The sequence below is a fragment of the Clupea harengus genome, chromosome 10 (genome assembly GCF_900700415.2).
Source record: "Clupea harengus chromosome 10, Ch_v2.0.2, whole genome shotgun sequence".
In the NCBI taxonomy this organism is placed as follows: domain Eukaryota; kingdom Metazoa; phylum Chordata; class Actinopteri; order Clupeiformes; family Clupeidae; genus Clupea; species Clupea harengus.
Genome location: NC_045161.1, coordinates 1,183,854 through 1,210,763, shown reverse-complemented (window position 1 = coordinate 1,210,763; position 26,910 = coordinate 1,183,854). Strand labels below are relative to the sequence as shown.

The following is a 26,910-nucleotide window of genomic DNA, read 5'->3' as shown; positions in this document are numbered from 1 at the left end:
GATGGGTCTCACTAGCATGTCTTCTCACTGTGTGTGACCATAGTGTGTGTTTTAGACTAAACTGGGAGTGTTTTGGTCTGCTAGTTTAGCCCAGTGGTTAGTGTGCTGCTGTATTTGCAGAGCCGGGTGTGTGCTGCTGCTGCTGTGCCACGGATCCATCCTCCTCCCAGCTCTCTGACACTCCTCTCCCCCTAACAGTGCACCTCTTTCTTCCACTGCATTGCTTAAGCAGAGGCAAGCAGATCCCTGCTGCTAGTCTTTTTTTCTTAATGTTACTCGGCTAGAAATAAATGGCTCCAGCTAGGCCAAAGTCATGGGCTCAACATCCAGGGAGAAGAACTGTTTTTTCAGTGTGTGTATGTTCATTGTGTAATCCCTCCCTTTGGCTAAAAACCTCTGCCAAAAGCTTTGGTGTAAATGCATTCAGAGGTTCTTTTTTGGCATTTCCCAAATTGATTTGAGACGGTAATGATGGGTGGATCATTTTGTTCATGTTCACTTTACTTCGTCTTTGCCGAGAGTATATTGATGTAGCATAAATGGTGTTCTTTTCTTACTGAAGTAAGCTGCTGTGTAACTCAACACCCTGCTCTTTACATCTTATGAGTGATGCTTCATTATATTAAGTCATTTGTGCTGATGAGACTTGTCTTCGTATGTTTCTTTCTCTAGATTCCTGATTCTTTCATTGATCAATTGCAGTTCTAAATTAACTTTATTGGTAATAGAGCGTGTGTAGCTAATCATATGTCCTCTTAAATAGGCTTTAAACATTTCCCATTTCACTGAAGCAGTCGTTTCATTTGTATTTGTATTGACAAATGTTTCATTATTGGTCCCAAAGAAATTCATGATTTTGGATGTAACCTCTAATGACCTAGACCATCGGTTCCCAAACTGGGGTACGCGAAGTGGTTCAGTGGGTACGCAGGGAGAAAATGTCCGCGATAACAGAAAACGGACGGAATTCGCAGAATGTACCGTTTGAAACAGAATTGCAACTTTCAGACGGAAACATCATTTTGTGCATCAAAATCGCCCAAATTCCCCTGTATTTTTTCCTGCAAGGCTGTATTTCTTTCTTATAAACACAACAACGATCGCAACGATGAACAAGCATTAATTAGAAAACAAGAGAAAATGTCACGTCTGTGCTGAACTCCGCTCCGGCCACGCCCCCCCATTCAACACAGACCTCCGTAGCCTGTCAAATGAATTCGCTCATCTTCCCAATCGCCTGCAAATAATGTTTTTTTAGTCTTCTGTTCTGTTGATGGCTGGCAAACAACAACCTTAGAAGGTTTGGGTCACTTGTGGCACATATTATTCACTGATTTTAAGCCATCAATCTACCTCTGGGTGATTAAAACGGAATTAAAGTAAAAGGTGAAAAGGAAAACTTTTTTTTTCAAGGGGGGGGGGGGGGGGGGGGTTCGCAGCTGGAGATTAAATGTCTGAAGGGGTACGGGACTGTAAAAAGTTTGGGAACCACTGACCTAGACTAAGACACGTTATATATCAGCTTAACTGGGCCATGATCTGCAATAACAATGCACTTACAGGTAGTGGTATGTGTCTGTTGAATGAATGTCTTTGAAACCAAGAAATAATCTACACACGAGTATGATTTTGTTGATGGGGAACCGCATGATAATTATGATTCTCTTCCATGGATCACACAATACACAAGTCTTGGTCTTGCATAAAAGTGTGCAATATCTTCCTACTTTGTAAATTAGTATTATCCATACCTTTTGAGTCTATCAAGGTCTGTCAACAGAGTTGTGTTTAAGTCTCCCTCAATAGGAAGATAGCCCGACATATGACCTAAAGGTTCATATAGCTCTGCAAAAAACTTTTGGTTATCAGAATTTGGTTCATACAGATTTTCAAGATTTATATCCACACCAGTAAGCAGTCTGTGAAGAATGAAATGTCTGCCTGCCTTATCAGGTATACTTTCTAATACTTTAAATTTGATAGATTTATGAGTGTTAGTGTTATTACCCCTTTTGCATTAGATGCCTATGATGCTCAATATATCTGGCCTGGCCACTTTGTATTTTCTGTAGTTCACTATTAGTAGGTGGGGTTTCTTGTCAAATACCATAGATGCTTTAAGTTGTTTAAGTCTGTGCATGACCTGTTTCAGTCTTGATCATTTCAACCCCCTTAAACTCCAGGATATAAATGTTATCTGCCAGTCATTATCATATGAAACCAAAATGTATTTTCTCAAGCCAAAGACTATGCCCATTTTAAACCTAAACCATAACATAATGTCAACAAGGAAAAATTTAATCATTAACCGTCCCCCTCTAACATGAAAGACTCAACAGTAGGCACAACTGATGAGGAGCTAGTCATACCAGCCAACCACTAATGTAGCTCCACTCACACAACAGCCAAACACAGTTTAGGCAACAATTAATGATCCTTTCTCTACACACAACTGTTGGATAGTTTAACTAGGTTAGATTATCTCTGCTTTCAGGCAAACTAGGCTTGACAGGAAAAGACTAGCATTGCTATAAACAAACATTTTTCGAAGTGGACTTCATACCTAAAATCTATTAGCCTACCAGACTGGGACTTTGTGACATAGCAAGAACATAAACCAGGTCATTCAGTCATTCAGTTGACCCTGTTCAGTGTGTCCTTGTTGTGCACCTGATTCATCAGATATATCTCTGGGTGCCTCCAGAATTATTTGCATAATTAGCACTAGAGGATACCTCTGTTCAGTTGTCAGAGGTTTGCCAATTCAATGCGCTCGTTCAGTTATTACTGGATTTGGTAGTGATGCTCCGAACACATCAGGTAGCCACTCTTCCAAAAATCACATGGCATCTGTCCGTTCTACTTTTTAAGGGAGGTGGACTTGACGTAGGTTGCATCGCCTATTTCGGTTCTCCAAGTAATCTAATCTGGAGCTGAGCATCTTTATCTGGTTTTCAAGTATTTGCACTCTTTTCTGTTTCCCCTCAACACTGTCTTCTGTGTTGCTTATTCAGTGTTCAGCCTCGGACAGCCTGCCTGCAATGTCATGAATTTTGTTCCTAATGTCTTGAATAGCAGACAAGACTCCATCGAATTACGATGTGAAAACATTTGTCCGAAATAGTTCTCGTCACCTCATTTCCTTCGTTGTTAGCATTAACTAGCTGCAGCATATTAGCTACTTCTCCCTATTTGTCTTGATTCTTTTTACATCGCTGTCTCTCGGTTGGCCATTTATGTTTTCCTATTTGTTGTCTTAGACTCTGTATATTTCAGTTTAAAGTACTGTTTGAGTTTTAAATATTTAAATACAGGATTTGGGCTGTTTGCAGTGAGCACACCTTCTAACTTGTTGGATCATAGATTTGATTGGTTAGACATCCTGTCACTTTGCTAATAGAATAACATTAACAAACCCTTCAAAATGTCTTCAGAAGGGGTAACATTATCTTGCACTTGCACACAGCAGAGAGGCTGCACATAGCTGTGGGCTGTTTTGATTGGTTACTCTACTCATTATAGAATACTAATTTTCTCCGTTGAGTACTCAAGCTGACAATATGACCAACATGCTGTATTTGGTGCAAATGGAGGATTGTTTGATAAAAGCAAAGTTTAAGCAGATATTAGCTATTTCTAACAGTTGTAAGTGATCTTGACTTTATTGTCTGTTTATTTTGCACCTATTTGATGGACTGAATCTGAGTTTTCATGGATAAACATGACAGAAGTGATATGCTGCATACCAACACTATTTAACAACATTTTTACATTTACGATGTTTAACTATTCAACATTTATCAAACATAAGTCGAAACTGAGGTAACAGAAAAATCATTAAAGAAGTCTGGTAATTAAATTGAATATTGAATAAGTATGCTGGTAATGTGTGTAAGTGCTATGTATTTCTATATTATATTGATAACCTACAAAGTGTAACACTAATTTCAGATCTTTAATACAATACATTTCTAAATGATTGATTTGTTATTTCTTAAACATTGATAGTAATTTGTCAGGCATAAATTTGAAGTGTATGTTAAAAAGTAGTGTATATTCGTACAGGTGTTGGTGGCCAGTAGGATGTGATATTTGTGATATACATGCATAATATGTGTTCATCTTAAATAACACCATGTGGAATGATTAAACCTAGGTGGAAACCTCACACCCAGCTATCACAGCTATGAGATGTTGGCTAATACGTGGCACAGTATGATAGTCCCACAATATGATGAGGAAGGTGGAGGTTATGATTGTAAATCATCTCTTGATGGATTTAGGAGTCACAGCACTTAAAGTTGTGCTGCCTGAGACTAGATTATTGTGTGACTGTCAGAATTAACACAATAATAACGCTAATTCATTTTACACAACTCTTTTTTGATGGTGTTAAAGCATGGCGTTTTGGTCTTAAACTAGCCAGCTACCTATCTACAAATTATTCAAAAACCTTGCAAACACCAACTATAGCCCAGTAGGCACTGATAAAACCTTGCAAACACCAACTATAGCCCAGTAGGCACTGATAAAACCTTGCAAACACCAACTATAGCCCTGTAGGCACTGATAAAACCTTGCAAACATGCTAACTGGCGTCCTCTGCAATATTGTTGGCAATGTCGTGCTGTGAAGACTTCCTACATATTCACGGGGTGTTCCGATCGGGACCACAGAACTACATAGTATGCACTATGCTAGTTGGAGTGACAGGTGTGTTTATTTGTACCTCACATGACTATACTAACAAAATGAATTTGAAGATGAGTAGTTCAGTAGTTCATTCAAGAGTAGCCCCCAGACTCCCTAGAAAAGCCCCTGTTCTGCCAAGACCCGCCCCTATTCTGGCTCTGATTGATTGGCTCTGACCCTGATATTATTCTTCTGAATTCTTCCTGTACTCCTCTTCGAACCTTAAAATATACCTGTAATTCAATTACCAGTGTGTATGGGAACGGACAAAAAGGGTCATTCTTAAAATGTATTATTGCTGCGCCAAAAGGCAAGGTGAAAGATTTTGGGTGCACCCAGTGTAAAAAGTTAGTCTGGGGCCCTATTACTATTGAAGACTATTAACACTCAGAAAATGTACATTTTGAAGAGACATAAAATGTGTCTGACCAAAAGGTCTTACCAACTGCAGAGTTAACAATGTAACATCAGTTATAGTTGCTGGGAGGCAGTTTAACAGTTTGTTGACACCGTGAAGGAATCATTACATTCTGCATGACTGACACAAAATAAAGACTTTTCACTGAAATGAGACCCGAGTCTCACCAAAAGGTCAAATGTAATTATGGCAATTGAAATGAAGTTGCCCTCACACCAGTTTTCCCACTCGCAAGTGTGTTTCGAGCATTTTGACACTGACATCTTCAACATTGTTGAGGATATTAAGATTTTTCAGAAATCTGTGTGCTATTGTAGTAGGAATTTCTTCTACTGAGAATAAATGTTTGTGTACATTGTGTACATTGTATTAGTACCTATATGTTTTTTGCACAACAAAAAGACTACAAATATATTTGGAGCTGTGGTGAAGGTCTAAAATGATGTAAGCATATCTAATTCCCCAAATCTTGTGTAAATCCAAAAGGTGACATGTCAGTGATTTTGACACGCACTATTTTGAGATCAGAACCAACTTTTCAAAAGACCACTGTTGGTCTCCGGTGTTGGAATTTCAAATTTTGTCGCCCATATATGGAGTAAGGGTATACATGGTAATATTTCCATATTTGGAGAAAGGGTATACATGGTAATATTTCCATATCTGGAGTAAGGGTATACATGGTAATATTTCCATATCTGGAGTAAGGGTATACATGGTAATATTTGGGAAATAAATATGAGGGGAGTCATGCAGTAAATTGAATTAATCATTAAACTTATTTTAGTTACATTTATTAGATTTGATAGGAAATTAGTGTCAATTCTCAATATAGTAACATGGGTAGGCTGCATTGTTTTTGGAGTTATTGTATTTCTGTATAAAGACACAAAGCAGACAGCCATTAAATGGTATTTTCACGTCTCTTGGTTAAAATACATTTTAAAAAATTATGGAGATTTAAACATTTTTTTTAAAATAAAGTCAAAAAGTCTCTCCTCTGTCTCTCCAGCATAGACACTAATGACCTTACCTTACCTCCTCACCTCTCCTATCAGTCTTCTATCTTTCCATTCCTCTTTTGCACTCCCTATCCAACCGTCCAACTTTGCTTTTGTTTTGAGTTGTCTCTCAGTAAGGCTGTTCAGAGGCCACCTTAGTGATATGTGTTTGGACCGCTAAATAGTAAACTAAATATCTGCATTCATCTTGTCAAGGCCGATGTCTTGAAGGTCATGCTAACGCTGAATATTTAGCACTCCCTCTCAGCCACTGTCTTTCCCCACGTAGCATGTCACACCTTAGCATGTCACACCTTAGCATGTCACACCTTAGCATGTCACACCTTAGCATGTCACACCTTAGCATGTCACACCTTAGCATGTCACACCTTAGCATGTCACACCTTAGCATGTCACACCTTAGCATGTCACACCAAGATTTTGCGTAGCCCATAGTACCAACTAGCTTCTGCCAAACTGTAGTGCAGAGATCCCCAGTAAATGACTAAATCAACAGTAACAGACTATGGCAGGTGGCCTCCAGATACTTCTTGAATGGTGTAAAATGAGGTCAGGGTCTCTGTAGTAACACCTTTTATTTCTCTCTTCACAGGCTAGACGGGATGACACTTCTGTGCATGTCATCGGTCGAGTATGTGGTGCCAAGATCCAGTAGTTAGCGGCAGGAGAAATCTGAAGAACTTGTAACGGGTCGTTACCCCCCTTCCTATCTTTGCACTCTAATGTAATTGCCCTATTGTTGGTTGGTATGAGGGTTTTGATGGACTTCTGTAGGTTAACCCTTAACCCTAGGCTAGTCTGGTGTTGGGCTGTGGTACATTACTTCACTATGTGTTGCCCGTGCTCCCTCTTCCACACTTTGATCTGGGTATACATGGTTTAAGGGCTTTTCTTATTTGGTCAGGGTCATTGATTGTATTATTCTTTGTAATGAAGGCTACAGTATAAGAAAAGATCTTGTATCATATTATCATATGCTGTTGTGGTTGGAGGCTTCACTATGCTATCAGTAGTGTCTGCTCTATTGAGATGCCAAGAGCTATCAGTAGTCTCTGCTCTATTGAGATGCCAACATCTGAAGAGTCCATTTTGCCCTCTGTTTCTTCTCCTTTATTACTTTTAAGTGAAGAAAATGTCTTCAATAAATCATGCAGAATTACTTGTGTTGGTGTGGTGTTCTGTTCTCCAGTAATGCAGGCCGAGGTTTTCCAGAAGATATTCCATTTTGGTCAAATGTGGTTCTCTCTGCAGTGCATTCCGTTACTATTCCCCATACTCACGTGCCTGGCCTGACCCATGTCTCCCTGAGGTCAAGACTTAGTATTAGGATAGAAATGTATAGAGATGTATTGGTGTGTTTTATGTTAGCTATTTGAGTAACATTATCATTTTGATCAACAAAATAGTTGAATTTCAGTTATTCTTCTACCCAAGCTATGGGCATATAAAACCGCGTCTGGGCATTTTGTCCCTGACCAAAGTCACATACCTTCTATGTAGACACCAGAGAAGAATTTAAAATACTGAATAAAGTTCAGTCTATGGCACCTTTTAATAAAATCTCCAAACATAAAAAAGCCGAAACTTATTATCTCTAGTTATGCAGTGCACAGAACTTTAATACTTTGCTAGGGACCTTGATGACACCTACACGGGATACTATTAAGCTCACAAATGTATTGTATGCCTGTCATTTATTTCATATGAATGTTCATTCTACTGTTCCCAATGTTCACCTGCAGAACGTCCATTAGAAATCTGATTCTCCATAAACATCGCAGCATTCTCCAAGAGAACTCTACAGTTTCTGATTGGCTCATCAGTCACTGCTATGATATCATGTTTTTGTACAACGTAGCTTTGCCCTGACGTTAAATATCCCATGAAAACCTTTGTTGCAATCAACATGTTCTGATTGTTGGCGTGTAGTAGTGGCAAGTAATGTTAACAGTGTTAGTTGAGCGGGAATAACAGAAACACACATGAAAGGAATAGACATGTAACTGTAATCCCTCTAAGTGTAACTCCCTCCGTCTAACTCTTATAGCAGGTCACATATTGTACATTGACACAGCCTCTTCTAAAGTACAAATACATTGTACAAGATGCATTATGGCGACAGTGGTACAGGAGGTAAATAAGTCGTTTAGTAATCAGAAGGTTGCTAGTTCGATTCCCTGTCGAAGCGTCCTTGAGCAAGACACTGAACCCCTAATTGCTCCTGATGTGCAGTGTGCCATCAGTGTAAATGTGTAAACATGTCTGCATGCTTGGTTAGTAACAACATTGCAAAGCTCCATTTTAGCACGTTTTAATCGTGTCCTCCTTTTTACCCTGTAGTTCAGCTTTTAGCACTTGGGAGTCCTCCTTTTTCAAGCTATGGCAGTAGCATCATTTGACTGTTAATATGTTCAGTCTAGGTGACTCCCACAGGACAGCAGTACCACCTCCAGAGGGGAGATAGGAGACAGCATATGAGCTAAAGAGGATGAGTTGCAGGTGCTATCAGCACAGTAGTCACAGTAGGACACAGCTTGAGTTGATGGCTACTGATACTTTACCTCGGGGCTTAGATAGCCTTGAATGGCCTCGTCTCATTGGACCAGACATGACCTTGGACTTGGAGTTGATGAAAGTTGACTGTCTGGCGCCAATTGGCTGAAAATGTTGAAACGTTCACATTTCCCTTTTTATCTAAGGACTTTCAATGCTTTCCTATTCCACTTCAGTAACGGAACTAATACGAGCCGTCTAACGACTTTGTAATTGTCACTTAGTCAGTGATAATGTTTGTTGTAACTAAGGGGAAATGTTTACCCACTAGATAAAAAAACATTGACAGCACTATTGCCTGTAGCAGCTCAGCTATCTACTAGCTAGCCAGTTTTGTGAGCAAACATAAGCAAGTCATTAGCAGCTTTTACACACAACATATCACATTATGCCCTCACAGGATCTGCAAGAGCAGGGTCAATTTTAGAGTCTGTAGTGATGATGGATGAATGCGCTATGACATCTGACCCTCAGAGCTCGCTGACAGCATGACCCTAATTAGTCAAAGAGAGCTCATGTTTAATGACCCTAATTAGTCAAAGAGAGCTCATGTTTAATGACCCTAATGAGTCAAAGAGAGCTCGTGTTTAACGTTTTTTTGTTATGTCTGTGTCTCAGTCTCTGTGATGTCTGAGCAAACTCTGGTGGGCTCTGCCAAGGCTCCGTGGTGTTGATGTAGGGCACCTGCTTTCAAACAGTTAGGTCAAGGCCACGAGTAGCAGCACTGAGGAGATCTCCCTGAGCCACGGGCTGTGTTTATTATAGCCCTGCTGCACCTGGCCCACTTCCCTCTTCTCAAACACAGACACTACTCTGCCCACTGGAACAACATCTTCTCAAACACAGACACTACTCTGCCCACTGGAACAACACGCAAACACAGACACTACTCTGCCCACTGGAACAACATCTTCTCAAACACAGACACTACTCTGCCCACTGCAACAACACTACAACTAGCCCTATGTAGCACTGCATTCTTTCAGTGCAAGGCACAGTCCATGGGATGTTGTGCATTTGTGAAGATGTGGAAAGTGACTGGTAAGGTCACAATGAGCTGATCCCAAGTCTGTCACTGAGGAAGAAGAAGACACACATCTTTACACTTGAGATAATATAGGCCTCGGATATGACTTTACCCTTGAGATAGGCCTCGGATATTACCCTTCTCCTTATATTAGGTTTTTTTTAATGGATCTGTAAGAGTGTATTCCTCTTTATAATCTTCATTATGTCTGTTTTTAATAAGTCTGTTTTTGTTTGTTTGTTTGTTTCAGCCACCCTTCTCTCTCACTCTCTCTCTCTCTCTCTATTATATATGTTGTCTTTATTTGAGTGTTCTTTGTTACTCTGTATCCTATTTTGACTAAATAAAATTGGCACAGCTATTAACAGTAACTTAGAACAAGTAGAACAGAAAGAAGTAGAACAGAAATATGAAGTCTTCTGTGTCCCCGTCAGCTCCCTCTCTAACAGGGCAGCTCTTGGTTTAACGTTTGTCATCATGTCTCGGTGCCACTATCTGTTGGTCTCCTTCCACTTCTCAGTTTTGGCTAGTGTGTGTGTGTGTGTGAAACAGTACTGTGGCAGTTAGAGTACCGCAGACAGCTGATTTGGGTTGAATTCTTTTAACAACAACAGTGCTAATGTTTCACACCCTGAGGCTGTCTTACCGTCTCATCCAAAGTATCTGTCTTTCTCACAGGTCAAAGGTCATTCCTATTTGTCATCGTGTTCATTTCCCCCTGGGGCTGAACATCTTGAAAAACAACCTGTACATATACAATGGAACAAACTCAATATGACACAAGATCACAATCCACTGAAGAATACTGCTGGTTTTATGTCATTATATGTTCCCTGTATTTTTCCCCTTTTAACTCTGGAACTCTGAGGTATTTTATATATATACTGTGTATATATATATAATATATATATAATATATTGTCAATGGCTAAGCATAGTATCATCTGCAGTTGTAATAAGCATATGTATGTATGTATGTATATATGTATATATATATAATCTATTGTCAATGGCTAAGCATAGTATCATCTGCAGTTGTAATAAGCATATGCCTTCACACTTTTACTAGCCAGAACAAGGTCACTAAGGCGGACCACTGGTGTCCTCCTTTTCCCAGGTCAGGTAATGTCACTTGTGTGTTAGCATAGCATAGCATACTGCATTGTTCCCAGGTCAGGTAATGTCAATTGTGTTTTAGCATAGCATACTGCATTGTTTCCCAGGTCAGGTAATGTCACTTGTGTGTTAGCATAGCATACTGCATTGTTTCCCAGGTCAGGTAATGTCAATTGTGTGTTAGCATAGCATACTGCACTGTTTCCCAGGTCAGGTAATGTCAATTGTGTGTTAGCATAGCATACTGCACTGTTTGTCTGAGAGCGAAAGGATGCTGGAGCATTTGAATTGTCACTGCTTGTGTCATCCCACTCCGGAGACACAGCCCAGAGGGTGACCTTCATTCATTAGTGAAGAGCTGTGTATTCCAATCCAATAATTAGGTGTTCTTCTCTGTGGTTCTGTGTTGGTGTGGGTGTTCTTCTCTGTGCTAATGGGTGATCTTCTCTGTGCTATGGTTCTGTGTTGGTGTGGTTCTCTGTGCTGTGGTTCTCTGTTGGTGTGGTTCTGTGTTGGTGTGGGTGTTCTTCTCTGTGCTATGGTTCTGTGTTGGTGTGGGTGATCTTCTCTGTGCTATGGTTCTCTGTTCTTCTCTGTGCTGTGGTTCTCTGTGTTGGTGTGGGTGTTCTGCTCTGTGCTGTGGTTCTCTGTCGGTGTGGGTGTGTTGGTGTGGGTAATCTTCTCTGTGCTGTGGTTCTCTGTTCTTCTCTGTGCTGTGGTTCTCTGTGTTGGTGTGGGTGATCTTCTCTGTGCTGTGGTTCTCTGTTAGTAACCGTGTGCTGAGATGTAGGGGTTTGCACTGTTGATCTGCTGTGTGGAATACCAATGGTCTGCTGAATTAAGCCGTTATGTGGAATAAACCACATCCACCACCCTGGTTTTCCACTGGAGTCCTTTCTGCAACATTCAAACCAAATTCAGCCAATTCACAGTGAAACAAGAATTCAGTGAAATCCATCACCACAGTGAGGTGATGATCTGAAAATATGTTTGCCCCCCTCACCTCAAGTCTCATCAAACCGGTGAGCCGAAACGGTTAAGTGAAGAACATTGATTAACGTGTAACAACTGCATGTCAGTGTGTGGAATGCATTAAACAATAAGCAAACTGGAGGCTGACATGCTGGATATTGGAGAAATGGACTTTGACCAGGACCAAATCGTTGTGGTCAGGTGACCTATTCCTTGGTAGGAGCATCTCCTAAACCAGCAGATGGCGGCGGGGGGGGGGGGGGGGGGGCACCAACAGTGGTACATGGCGGGGGGCGCACCAACAGTGGTACATGGCGGGCCAAACCATGATGCAGCGGAAGGGTATTGGGCACCCAAGGCCTAATCAATGTGTGTTCCATCTGTTCTGAACTGACAGAAGAGCTACTGTGGCACACATCATGAAGGTTTTACTGATGGTTACAGGAGAAATGTGTTACAACACACAGTGCATCACTCCCTGCTGTGGCCCACGTCATGAAGGTTTTACTGATGGTTACAGGAGAAATGTGTTACAACACACAGTGCATCACTCCCTGCTGTGTATGGTTTCTACCACGGCCATGGAGGCATCAGAAAAGTACCTGGCAGAGAGATATAACCTTGCGCTTCTGTCATAACCCCAGGTCATAAGGTCATAAATATATACATTTCCAAACATGTAAACCCAATCTGCATGACGGTTTTTGGTGTTTGTGCCCTATACGGCGGAAATATCATGCGCGACCATCCTGGTTTGGGAGAGAGCTACTGGGCCGATGGAGAGACGCAGCATATTTGTTTGCAGCCTGGCACTCGGGTGATGACAATGATGTACCGAACCATTTTCAGCGCCGTCTGCAAAGTGCTCCTTCATCGAAACATGGTGCTTGAAACACAGAATTCTGCGTTTACGCTGTATTGGGACGCTGAAGAATAAAGGTTCCTCCAATAAATGAATATATGATCAACTAAAATAAAATAATGGTTAACATTAAGTTAGGAGAGAAAGTAGTCTTTTTCCCAAAACGCACAATTGTTTATGCATCAGCTCCTCGCTTGGCACACTCAAACTCACTTCTGTAGAGGCACTCGAGTTTATACCTAAATCATACCAAACCATATTTTCCCAAACCTCTCATTTGAGAAAGATGACATTTAGCATATTTTTACCATTTAGATTTTTTTGCCACCAACAGTCAAACATAAGCCAAAAATAACCATTGTGAATAGCCTGTCAGAATGAAAGTTTGTATGTACATTTGTACTGTCATCCTGAAACAACTATTAAATATTGTTTTAGCATGACAGTACCTTTTATAGAAAGTATGGGTATTTCATAATTGGTGTTGGCAAATATTGTAATTCTTACATACTGGAAGATACTGATCACAATTTTTGTATATTTACATTTTAACTTGCTTTTTGCTTTGGTTTAAAGGCTTTACAATATAATCAGGTCAGGGTTTTACAAAAGTTTATTTTTGCATTATATTGTGAAGCTGCCTTTAAACTATTTATTGATCTCAGATTTAAATTTCATTTATTTCTATAGCACCAATAACAATCGGCGCCGGAGAGCCTGAGCGTGTGTATGTGTGTTTACACTTACTTTACTCCCATTACAGAACATCAACAGATCAGAACACAGCTTTTACAGATGTTTATCAAGCTCTACTGAGAGTGTAAATAAAAACATCAACAGATCAGAACACAGCTTTTACAGATGTTTATGAAGCTCTACTGAGCGTGTAAATAAAAACATCAACAGAACAGAACACAGCTTTTACAGATGTTTATGAAGTTCTAATGAGAGTGTAAATAAAACTCTCACCTTGATGTAAGATCACTTTCTTTTCCAGCTCATTAAAATATAATTATCCAATTATCCAAATAAGCAAGCCCAACCTTATGGTCATAAAACATATGGACAAGATTATAGAATAAGATCCTCTTACAAACATGCACATCAAGATTATACAATACAATCCTTTTCCAAACATGCACATCAAGATTATACAATAAAATCATCTTACAAAAATGCACATCAAGATTATACAATAAGATCCTCTTACAAACATGCACATCAAGATTATACAATACAATCCTTTTCCAAACATGCACATCAAGATTATACAATAAGATCCTCTTCCAAACATGCACATCAAGGATCAAAGAACGTGCAATGTGGGATGTCTATGTTCAAATGAACACAGCATTTGCTTGTCTTGAATGTTATTTGCATGTGCCTGTGGTTGAGAGGGAGACCACAAGAGGGAAAAAGGTAAAGCCAGGGATGCATACGGGGGAAGGGTGGATGAGCAAGAGGGAGTGAGAGAGTGACTGAGAGGGAGGCGGAGAAGGAGAAGGAGCGAGGGAGATGGGGAAGCATGTGAGTGCAAGCATTCAGTTCTCCAGTGCATGCATCCGCGTACAAAACCCGCTCCTCTCCTCGATCTGGTCAGTGTGCTTGTTCAGGCGCACACAATCCATCAAACACGCTGTCAGACAAACGAACAGGATGAGCACAGGAGAGCCTGTGGACTGAAGCATGGGCGATGTTGCCAGGTAGGTAGATGTGTTTGATATTGCCTGTTCTGCTCTTTTTCTATTTTCCCCAACTGTTCTGCTGTTTGAATATGGCTCAAATGTACATGGTGTTCGCCTGTATTGTGAATAACAATTCTCTGGGTTTCAGTGATTTTTTCCTGAGTGGCTGTCCTGTGTGTGTTTGTGTGCCTATGGGCTTATGCTACTGTGTGTGTGTGTACATGCGTGTGTTTGTGTGCCTATGTGCATATGCTACTGTGTGTGTGTACATGCGTGTGTTTGTGTGCCTGTGGGCATATGCTACTGTGTGTGTGTACATGCGTGTGTTTGTGTGCCTATGGACATATGCTACTGTGTGTGTGTACATGCGTGTGTTTGTGTGCCTATGGACATATGCTAGCACATGTTCATGTTGTGTGTGGTTAATGCTGAGGCTGGGTGTATCGGGTAGCATGGGACACTAGAGAGGACACTGAGAGAAGATGGAGACTACTGCAGCCTCTAAATCTGGGTACAGCTGCACATGGCTGTACACTCACAGGCGTTTAGGGGTCAAACACACACCCATTGCCTTCTCTCTCACCTCATTATCTTTGCCTCTTGGCAGTACAATAATGGTTGAAGGTCACTGTGTTTCACCCATCTCTGTTAAAGCGGTCACTTAATATGTCTTCCAGGTGTGTGATTCTGTTATAGCCTACGCACACTAACCTCTTTGTAGGACACTAAATTAGGGTGACCCACTGTGTGTGTGTGTGTGTGTGTGTGTGTGTGTGTGTGTGTGTGTGTGTGTGTGTGTGTGTGTGTGTGTGTGTTTGTGTGTGTGTGTTTGTGTCATGGTAGCTCTTTTGTCAGTCTGAATGAGATAGAGCCTATGTAAATAGAGCAAATACAGGCTTATATACTGATGCATGTGTGTCTTCAATTTAGTTTCCCCTTGAACATGTCTAGCCCTAATGAACCTTCATCTACATGAACAGGTTGGGATTAACCAACGTTCTAAACCCTCAATCCTTTGCTCAAACTAATTTCACCACTGAGTTTTTGCTTATTCTCAGATTGGGTTTGTCCTTGTTGTGTTCTTGAGAGTTCTTTTCCTTTTGGTAGATTCTTTTTTGGCTTGACCTGATACTGCAGCTTGATGATTAGCTAGTCATATAGTTTAATCCAAAATACAAAGTTAGTCAGGAGACTATTTTTGTGGGTGCACAAAGTCCTTTGAAATATGGCAAGATCACAAAGAGCAAAACCAGTTCTTGTGGCAGGGCAGTCAGTTTGCTGTTGTCATGCACTACAATATTCACCAGGTGTCCAGAAAAGGTGATGGTAATGGGAAGCTAAAAGTAGCAAATAATCAACAAACAAATTCACATTTATTGAATTGTCTCTCATTTAATTTAAACAGAATATTTAACACAGCACAGCTATGCCACCATCCAGTGCATGAGTCCAACATTGAAATTACAAATGTAAGATTTTGCTAGTATTTTTTTTTGCATCGTATTCAAAATTCGAATAATGCAAAGAAAACAAGTTCATATTCATGAACAACACAATACTAATGTTTTAACTTAGGAAGTGCTGTTTAAAAATGAATATAAACTTGTTTTCTTTGCATTATTCGAGATCTGAAAACACTGCATCTTTTTTGTTATTTTGACCAGTGCAAATAAATGCTCTAAATGACAATATTTGTATTTGAAATTTGGGAGAAATATGGCTTATAAAAATCTCGTACAAAGCCTTCCAATTATATTTTACTCCTCCAACATGTTTTTACTGGAGCTCCATTTCAAATCAGGGCAAATAGAAGACCTTCAGAGACGGGGGGGGGGGGGGGGGCCTTTGAAGCAGTATTGTCTTTTAGGAGCAGGGGTGTGGGAATATGAATTAATAAGAGGATACCAGTTAAGTCGGTCTCCCAACACACAGATACCAATGATAGATTCGTAATTGTCAAATGTTTAATGTTTTGAGAGCTCTACACCCTTATTAATGTCTACTGTACAAGCCTCCTATCTCAGATATGTCTTTGTGTAAGATTCAAATGGTGACAATAGGTACCATTCAAATGGTGACAGTTGGCAACAAGAGTGATGATATGTAGGTACAAGAGGTACCATTCAAATGGTGACAGTTGGCAACAAGAATGATGATATGTAGGTACAATAGGTACCAGCCTCACATGGGCACTAGACTAATGTAGGTACCTTACCTTGTGGACGGTGCCAAATAAATGTGGGTGTAATTGTGCCTAAACGTTAATACTCTCCTCACGAGGGCCACTAAGATAATGTTGGTACTATCCTGAGAACAGCGGCGATACAATGTTGGTGATCTCACCCAATTGGATAGGCATCGACTATTCAACACAAAAGCCCGATCGATTATGTTGAACACATGGAGCTCCACGCAAAGGGCGCTGTCTACTAAAGTGGTCAAAATAAAAATCAGTCTCAAATCAGTCTCACAAAATATACTTATCTATCAATTGAACAATGGAATTCAATCCATAACTACATCCAAAACGACCTCATTAATAGCTAATAAAGGTTGAAGGTCTTAAGAGTTCTGAATAGAAGAGGTTGGTCTCATGGTTACTTCTATCTCTTTTCTCCAAACAATAAACTTAGTAGTACATTAAATGAAGTCAAGAAATAGGAATCCATAAACATATACACATTTGGAATAACCCATTGATTACTATCCTAAACACTGAACTACACTGGGACACATGAATAAACTTTGAATTCAGAAATGTTTGGATTTTATAGATAATAAAAATAAATCTAAAAATCTAAAAAACTTTTATTTTTAAGTTCCTGAAATGAAAGAACTGAGTTATTATCTATAATATCTATGTATATATATATATACATACACACACACAATATCCTTACTAAAGCTTACTAATGCTGAGTGTAATGATAATAACCCAGGGAATAAAGATCTTGGTATATTAAATGGGAAAAAATGGAAGAAATGTTTACAACTCCACTAATAAAAACGTCTAATTCAATACTAATTAATGACCAGAATATACTATAGTTGAGATCAAATTCATAAGTTCGACACCAGCTCCTCATCGATATTTAAAAAGTGGCACACAGAGTAACTCACTTATATGTGCCTTTTGGTATTGTAATAAAATGGGCATGTTTTTGGATGATGGATCTCAAGGATTTGTCTATTTGGAAATGTTGGGAAAATAAGACACCCAACTGGATGGCAAATTCTTTACAAAACCGGGGAAGGGGCTGGGGGTGCAGGTTTACTTGCGTACTCCATAGGACTCCATGTATAGCCATTTTGCAGCCCGGTTTAACAGCTCTAACTCAATACTGGACCGATTTCCATTGTTTTTGTCCCTAGGAAAAAAAATTTACCCAAAAAGATCCCAAAGTTTCCCTTGTGCTGAGAATGGCTCTAAAGCCAGATAGGAAATCTTCTTGGAAGTTGTTTCTGTATAGAAAGGAAGTGACTTGGGTTGGGTTGCTTTTATTAATAAAGAATAATAGGCTGATTGAGAGTCAGAGAGAGGCTTTATAACTTCCAAGACTATCTGTCCATGCCAGGAGAAATACCTCTTGTTTAGTGGGGTCTCCTTTTCTTTCTGGTTTTCCAGTAGTTTGTTTAAGTCTGGTCGGTGTATCATGGTGCTACCCTTCTTCTGTCATGGGTCGTGCAATGGAGTCGATGGTTGAGCAAAGCGCCTTTGTGACACTATCTGTGAGTAGGTAGAAAAAGAAATGAGAATGTGTTTGTGCGCCTGAAGTGAGGTTAGGCAAGGGCCCCAGATGAACAGAGGCTGTAGTAGTGGGGTGAATCTGGTGGTGTGCAGATTTCTGACTGCATATTTTAAAGTGAGACAGGGTAGGATTTTCCGGTAGAAGTGTTAGATCAATATCTGAGCCATATGTTAAAGGCAGGGAAAGGGATATATTTAAAACATTTCTTGAAATCCTCTTTTCATCCCGATAGCAATGAATAAATAAATGCTCCGACAACATCTGTCATCTGTGGCAGCCGCAGGGCTGTAAACAGCCTGTCCAATGTCATTTATTCATATTGAATGACTGGATGGCAGCACAGGAGATAAGGAAGGAAAGGGTGTGACACCATGGCATCACTAAGTTCACTGGTTGTGTGTTTTCCACTCTGGGTGTACAATACCAAGGATAAGAACTTAAAAGTATTTAAACTTACATTCTGTTCTTCGGCGAAATACCTTGGTGGTAAACAGTTGCTAGCCACTCCACTTCCATATGCTGTGCCAGTGCTGTGAGGCACATGGTTGTTAGCTTGCTCTGAATATTTGCATAAAGGGGTGTGCATACACATTTGTGTTGTGTGGTTATGGCCAATGGTACTAATAATGATTGTGCAATGATGTTGCCTCATGTGGTTGCTGTCTGTGTGTCCCTAGAGGGAATCAGGCAGAGGTATGGGGAGCTGCCCGGGGAGCTAGTGCTGCTGGAGCTGGAGAAGGACCGCCAGGGCCTGGGACTGAGTCTGGCTGGGAATCGTGACAGAAAACAGATTAGTATCTTTGTGGTGGGGATCACTGCAGGTGGCCCAGCATACAAAGATGGCCGCATCCAAGTGGGAGATGAGCTGCTGGAGGTGAGTACAAGCACACACACACACACACACACACACTCACACACACACATACAAACACACACACACACACACACACACACACTCACACACACACACACACACACACACACACACACACACACACATACATACACACACATTATGAATATCTATTGTCTATACTATGTGATTATTGTGTACGTAATGTAGCACTGAATTATACATTCTGACTGAGTACAATCATTACACTTGAGTCTGTACCCTGAGAAGGCAGGGATAAGGGGTGGGAGATGAGTGAGGGAGGATGGTGAGTGCTTCGAGTACAGAGGGCAGTGTTGGGGTACAATGACACCTGGGGTTTTGGTCTGTTCCTTCGCCACATCATTGAAATTTAAGGTGACACTATGCAACCATTTGAGTTATTTGTTTTCATAGGCAAGTACTTTAGGTATCATTTTCAAGTTCATTCCAATGGGATATGATCAGGATGAAACACCCTGCAACGATGTAAGGAAAGTACGACATCAATTATATTGCCAAAACTTTGCAACGTTGTTTTTAGACTAAAACTCCATAATGCTGATTGAATCCTATATGATTAGAATTTGGGTTTTTACCCAAAGATTTAATCCTTTCAATCTGAAAGTTTGATTACTCATTTAATTCCATTTCTGTGCTAAAAATCTTGATGTCCTTCCAGATTCCCATCCAGAAATTTGACAAACAACTTCATACTATTGTAAAATTAACTTTATTTATGCTAAAATCAATTACTAAATTAAAAATCTATTTTATCACTGAAGACAGTAATGCTTCAATGCCTCAAGGATTTGAGCATAACGGCACAGAACTTCTGAATAACGTGTGTCATTGGGTCCTAGTTTAAATAGTGTGCATTATTGGGCCCTAGTTTGAATAACTGGGTCATTGGGCCCTAGTTTAAATAACTGGGTCATTGGGCCCTAGTTTAAATAACTGGGTCATTGGGCCCTAGTTTGAATAACGTGTGTCATTGGGCCCTAGTTTGAATAGTGTGCATTATTGGGCCCTAGTTTGAATAACGTGTGTCATTGGGTCCTAGTTTGAATAACATGTGTCATTGGGCCCTAGTTTAAATAACATGTGTCATTGGGCCCTAGTTTAAATAACATGTGTCATTGGGCCCTAGTTTAAATAACATGTGTCATTGGGCCCTAGTTTAAATAACATGTGTCATTGGGCCCTAGTTTGAATAACGTGTGTCATTGGGCCCTAGTTTGAATAACGTGTGTCATTGGGCCCTAGTTTGAATAACGTGTGTCATTGAAGACCCAACTCTTCAGAGAGCACTTCCCGTCCTAACTGGCACTTCGACTAGTGCGTAACTTGCAATTACAGCAGTTACATTTCTGCACTTCTTTTTTCTTTTTTATTTCATTTTGTTATTTTTCTTATGTAAAGTAGTATTTATTTATTGTTACACCAGGTTCTAATGCTCGTAGCTTGACTATTCTCTCCCTTGTACGTCGCTTTGGACAAAAGCGTCTGCTAAATGACTAAATGTAAATGTAAATGTCATTGGGCCCTAGTTTAAATAACGTGTGTCATTGGGTCCTAGTTTAAATAACACGTGTCATTGGACCCCTAGTGTGAGGGCGAACAACAGCTGATGGAAATGGCAGCACATGCACACTGTTGCACAAGAAAGGACATGCGACCAGTAACGGTGTGGTCAAACACACTAAGTGGGCCGAAGTTAATTAGTGAAAGGTTTGTCCGACCAGTAGCATCGAGCAATCCCTTTAAACTGAATGAGTCAGGCGAGATCACAATGAAAGAAGGTGGCAATATCACCGTGGGTTCTGGACAGTGTACAACAGGAGCGACTTTTCAATGAATATCTTCTGTTGTTCAAAACATTTAAATGCGTTGACACATAATTGTAGCTTGTTAGACCTGTTTTGAAATGCCCTAGACAAATCCCCTCGAAACTGAATGATTTTGTTCTTTTAAAAAAAAGAAAGTGTTATGCTCACTTAGATTCCATGACAACCTTTGTCAAGATCAATATAGCCCATCTCACGTCCATTCTGGAGAATTGATTTTGGCAGAGAGTGTAACTGTTCATGTAATAGCATGTGATACATATTCAATTTCATGATCTAAATCCGTCTAATGGAACACATTTGCAACTTTGGAGCTAGGTGCTGAAATGAAAAATGTATAGCTTGCATCTTTGCTGAAATGTAAAATGCTTCAGCAGACATTCTGTCCCTTGCTGTGGTGAGACTTGTGGGAGCAGAAGTGGTCAGCTCTATTTTCTATGAAAATAAAAGTTTTTGGATGGAAACCGGGGTTGTCTTGGTAGGCTACGTTCACTCCTGTGCCCATAGCATAGCGCCCACGAGTGGTGATGCGAAAGAATGATCTTAAGCTTTCACTGCAATAGCATATCAGGTTAGTCTCTCAGGTAACTTTGGTGTTTTACATGAATTAGATTGAAATGTTTTTCCCAAATATCTTTATTGATTTTAAACACATTGTTAACTTTTAGACAGTTGAGGTACAAGCATGTACCAACATGACACACATATTACATATTAATGATAAAAAGACAAAGACAAGATTGAAATGTTATGCTTTAAATGGCTTTTTTAACTTAGAATTATTCTGGGAACAAACTGTGAATTATTTGGTGTGGTCGATGCATCGAGCATTTAATTCAAATCGGACCCATGAGACCCAGACACTCAAGTCTTTCAAGGGGTTTAACCTTTTAAAATCCCAGTTTTTTTCCTTACCTTAATCTGGGTTTGTAATCCCAGGGGGCTTTCCCACCCCAACCCCTTACCTCACTTTATCTTAACCTGGGTTCATATCTAATCCTACCCTTACCCTGACCTGGGTTCATATCTAATCCTACCCTAACCTGGGTTCATATCTAATCCTACCCTTACCCTGACCTGGGTTCATATCTAATCCTACCCTAACCTGGGTTCATATCTAATCCTACCCTAACCTGGGTTCATATCTAATCCTACCCTAACCCTGACCTGGGTCCATATCTAATCCTACCCTAACCTGGGTTCATATCTAATCCTACCCTAACCCTAACCTGGGTTCATATCTAATCCTACACTAACCCTGACCTGGGTTCATATCTAAACCTATCTTAACCTGGGTTCATATCTAATCCTACCCTAACCTGGGTTCATATCTAATCCTACCCTAACCTGGGTTCATATCTAATCCTACCCTAACCTGGGTTCATATCTAATCCTACCCTAACCCTGACCTGGGTCCATATCTAATCCTACCCTGACCTGGGTCCATATCTAATCCTACCCTAACCTGGGTTCATATCTAATCCTACCCTAACCCTAACCTGGGTTCATATCTAATCCTACACTAACCCTGACCTGGGTCCATATCTAATCCTACCCTAACCTGGGTTCATATCTAGTCCTACCCTTACCCTAACCTGGGTTCATATCTAATCCTACACTTATGTTAACCTGGGTTCATATCTAACCCTACACTTATGTTAACCTGGGTTCATATCTAATCCTACACTTATGTTAACCTGGGTTCATATCTAAATCCTACCCTTACCCTAACCTGGGTTCATATCTAATCCTACCCTTATCCTAACCTGGGTTCATTTCTAATCCTACTCATACCCTGACCTGGGTTTGTACTCCTGAGGGGTACCATCAATAAACCATCAATATGATGGGCTACCTCCATGAGTTATAAGTAGCATGCAATGTTACTTTCATTAATATGCTGCCTAACGTCTTTCTTCTCTTTTTTACTTCTCTACCTCACTTATTTAGATCAACAACCAGGTGTTGTATGGTAGGAGTCACCAGAGCGCTTCAGCCGTTATTAAAAGTGCTCCATTGAAGGTCAAGATTCTCCTCGTCAGGTCAGTAACTCTTAGCTCCTCTTAACTTTATCTCAGAGTGTTCTTCAACAAAAGACTGGAACTGTTTTTGGGAACTACAGGCAGTAGTTTGGTGCCTTGGCAGTGGATTATTCACCTTTAGGGTTAGGCCACGCTAAATATCTCCATAGGCCTATGCCTAAAAGTCATGTGGACTTAGCATTAGCATTTGTGGTCATTCTCATGGCATTGGCAACATCGAAACAACCAAACATCAGTGGGGAGAAAAAACAAGAAAACAAACCTTCACTCTATGACCACTGCAGTCATAATTAGATACCACCTATGAGTGACTAAAGGACAGCAAATCTCCTTTGGATACAGAATCACTCTGTCTAAGGGTCATCAGTCAGGTTGTGGAGTAGAAGAGTTCCTGAAGAATGGTAATGAATGTTTTGATTGCACCATTGGATCAATAAGAAGTAGAAGAACGTTGAAGTTGCATCACACCATCCAGATGCTTTGGAGAAAAGGCTGTCCCCCAAACCAAGCATCCGAGGAAGATGTTAACTGGTGAGGGAGGCTACCAGTCCAGCCATCACCCTGAAAAATGTACAAAGTTCAGTGGCGCAACCCTAAGAACTATCTATAAAACTGGACTCTATTGGAGGGTGGAATAAAAATTGTTTAAGAAGATCCACATTGAAGCATGTAGGTTGCTTAAGATGTGGGAAAGGCTACAAGTTGCATACATCTAACACTGTCCATGCCCCAAGAAACACCATACCAATTGTGAAATATGGCAGTGGTAACATCATGATGTGGGGATACTTCTCATCTACAGGAACTGGGAAACCTTTTAGAATTGAAGGGAGAATGACTTGAAATAAATTCTACACAACATCGCAACAAAACCTTTTGCAGTCCTTTGCAAAACTTAATAGGGCACTTACCAAGGTACAGGAGTGGCTCAAAAACAGTTGTGTGAATATTTTAGAATGGTTCAGACAAGGCCTTGATCAGAATCTTATTGAGAATCTGTGGCACGACAGTCCAGGACCACTATCCCATCAACCTAGATGTTCTATATAAATTCTACCTAGAAGAATGGGGGATAGCGCTGCAGAACAATGTGTAAAACTGGCACCGTCTCACTTCAAAAGACTTAAGTCAGCAAAGGGGTTCTCTACCATGTAGTACTGTGTATGGGTTGAACACTAATGCAAGCAGAATATTTTCGTTTTTTATTCATTGATTTTAGGAGACAAATAACTTACCCTTTACCCTTTAGAAATATACTACAGCATAAGTGAAATGTAAATATTGAAATGTGTAAGTATCTTTTTTTAAACCAGAAAATGCTGATGACTTTCAGCACTGATTGAATACTTTTGCAAGCCACTACATAGTAAGTGTAATTAGGCAGCAATACAGCACTGTCAGTGTGAATAAAAGACAATCATTGTGAGGAGACCATGCAACCCTGTGGAGCCTCAGTATTTAAAGCTAGCGTGTAAGCAACACGTTCATTATTATAAACTAGTAAGCTGTATGGTCAGTGGTATGGCAGTGATTGAATAACAGAGCTTTGGATGATGTCAAGTAACTGTGGTTTATTGGCAGTATAGCACATCTACCCTATCAGGTGGTGATACACATGCTTTGATCCTAAATAATGAATGCAAAGCCTGGTCTTAGCCATCCTAGAGAAAACCCCAGTGTAGGTGTTGCAAAGCAGGCTTCAAAAAGATAGCACGTTATACATTCATAATAGAGTGTCATCTCGGCGGATAATCCCTACTGTGTTTATTGGCATACACTACAACAAAATATTCAATTGAATTTGTTTCGTGTGTTCTCCTAACGATATCACATGTGTTCAACTAACTCAACTGTAGGCATATGTCTATTTTAAAGGGTGAAAAAAGGATTTGTTGATGCATTCACTTAGTGAAATGTCAGTTCTACTTTTTAAAAACCCGTGTTTCATTGTCTGTGAATGATTTCATTGACTATATTAAAGGCCCTGTTAGAATGCAGTGTCAGGCTTGATGTGCAGGAAAGGCCACATGAATTTGAAAAGATACTATATTACGTACTGTATGTATAATATGAACTATATTCATGTTATTGCCTATGCCTATGTCATGCTGCCTCTTTTTGACAGTTGCCAGCACTTTTGGAGTAGCTCCTTTTAGGACTGTAGAAGCATAGACTAGTATAAGACTCATACTAAATAAAGCCATTACCACAACGTCCTCTTTTGTGTATACCTGAACCTGGATGCGTAGACAATCTACAGATGACATGTTTAATATTCAGAGCCGTCATTTGCACTAAACTGTATTTAATGACATTATAGCTCTTACTCAGAGTCCTACAGTTGCTTCCTTTCCCAGGAGCACAAGGTTCAGATGTGAAGTTGTTCCCTGGGAGGCATTAATGGCTGATGTATTATTGGAGATTAAACCAGGGTAAGATTTTGAGGTTTGAATTTTGCACCAACCTTGTCCCCTTTGGCCTCCAGGAACAGAGAGGCCATCAATCAACTGGCTGTGCCTGCCTTCCCCACTCCACCGCCGCCTATTGTGCCCAATGAGGTAAGGAAAAAGATTTAACCTCTTCACTCTTCAATTCTTTAGGATGCCTAATATTATTAGTAAAATTGGTAGTGTTATAAAATGCACTCTGTTTTCAAGAAGTGCTAAGTTAGAAGTTAAATGCCACAAGAAATCACCAGCATAAACATAACTTGTGTGTGCAAAAAATGGCACCAACACAAGTCTTGTCTTAAAAGGGGAATTGTCAATATGTTTGGGACTAGTTTTGGCGAGCAGATACCGTCATTTCCAGACTATTAAACGCGGTTTATACATAGATTACATTTCTGCGGCCTTGCGGTTAATACTCGGGTGCGGTCTATACATGGGAATGCCTTTTTTCTGCCTGGATGTCAATAATGCGCACAGTAACTCTACCAGTTAGAATGGGTCTATCTTTCTCTTGCGCATACGAACCCCATTAATGTATCTGGTAAAAACAACCTGTTCTATGGGATAGAACTCATTTTTTATTCACACTCGTCTCGTCTTCCATAACGATAATGAAACAGGTGTGTGTATTCCCACCTAACATGTGCAGTCTCATGCCAGTTAACCTAGCTATGAACTACACTTGCTATCTCTAGCTTAGGGAACCATCTTAACAGTTGGTAGTTGCTAGTGTTGTAACCACTGTCAAGTCATCATCTTGAAAGGTGCTTCGGCAATTAATGAGCAGAATATTCTGATTGGCTCAACTTTGCAACTTTTTTAAATTCAGCAGTCTTTCCTTTTTTATTTAATGAATGAATGAATGAATTATATTTAATTTTATATTATTTTAATTTGTATTTTTTTGCACAGTGTGGAGCGTAGCCCCTTTTACATTTCACTACATGTTCGTGTATGTGACAAATAAAGAACTTGAACTTGATATGCTAAAGTAACTAAAGTACAGTTAAACACTATCATGTCATGCAAATGGAAGGTTATTTAAAAGTTTCCTTTAGCTAGCTAGCTAGCTTGTTAGCTAGCATAGCAACTAGGCAACCATAGCAACCAAGTATCACCATTTGTTGCATGCTAACCTGAAGCAAAGCTTGATTTCAGCTCACCAGTAAAAGGCTGTCTTGGCTGTACTTGGATGATGTTAAATGGCTTCACATAGACATTAAACAATCCTGAGAGAAATAAAGGGACATCAGTGGAGCAAGGGCTTACTCTGACACCAATGCAGTGAATGAAGGAGGTGAAGTACCCCCTCCTCCTTGACCTTCTCGAACACGTTAATTCAGTGGTTACCAACGATTCGACTTAAACATTTACCGTCCTTTCCCACACCATAACACTAAATCAATGTTTAATAGATGCATGGTTTATACTGTGAGTGGGGAAGGGGTAACCTGTGTGAGTGAATGCGTACGTGCACGGAAGCGACACCCATTGAAGCACCACTAGGTCTGGTGGGTAGGATGTTGATGCCGGTCTGGTGGGTAGGATGTTGATGCCGGTCTGGTGGGTAGGATGTTGATGCCGGTCTGGTGGGTAGGATGTTGA

General features: G+C 40.2%; 1 protein-coding gene across 1 annotated transcript in view; it reads left to right on the top strand.

Annotated features, from left to right (window-relative positions):
* The window catches only part of patj (PATJ crumbs cell polarity complex component), a 78,977-nt gene extending 53,381 nt beyond the window's left edge, over nucleotides 1–25,596 (top strand). The window contains exons 30-32 of the mRNA XM_031574809.2: nucleotides 18,773–18,969; nucleotides 22,764–22,855; nucleotides 25,341–25,596. Of these exons, the coding sequence (XP_031430669.1) occupies nucleotides 18,773–18,969; nucleotides 22,764–22,855; nucleotides 25,341–25,431 (380 nt within the window). The 3' untranslated portion in view covers nucleotides 25,432–25,596. The remainder of the gene's footprint in view (nucleotides 1–18,772; nucleotides 18,970–22,763; nucleotides 22,856–25,340) is intronic.
* The last annotated feature ends 1,314 nt before the right edge of the window (nucleotides 25,597–26,910 follow it).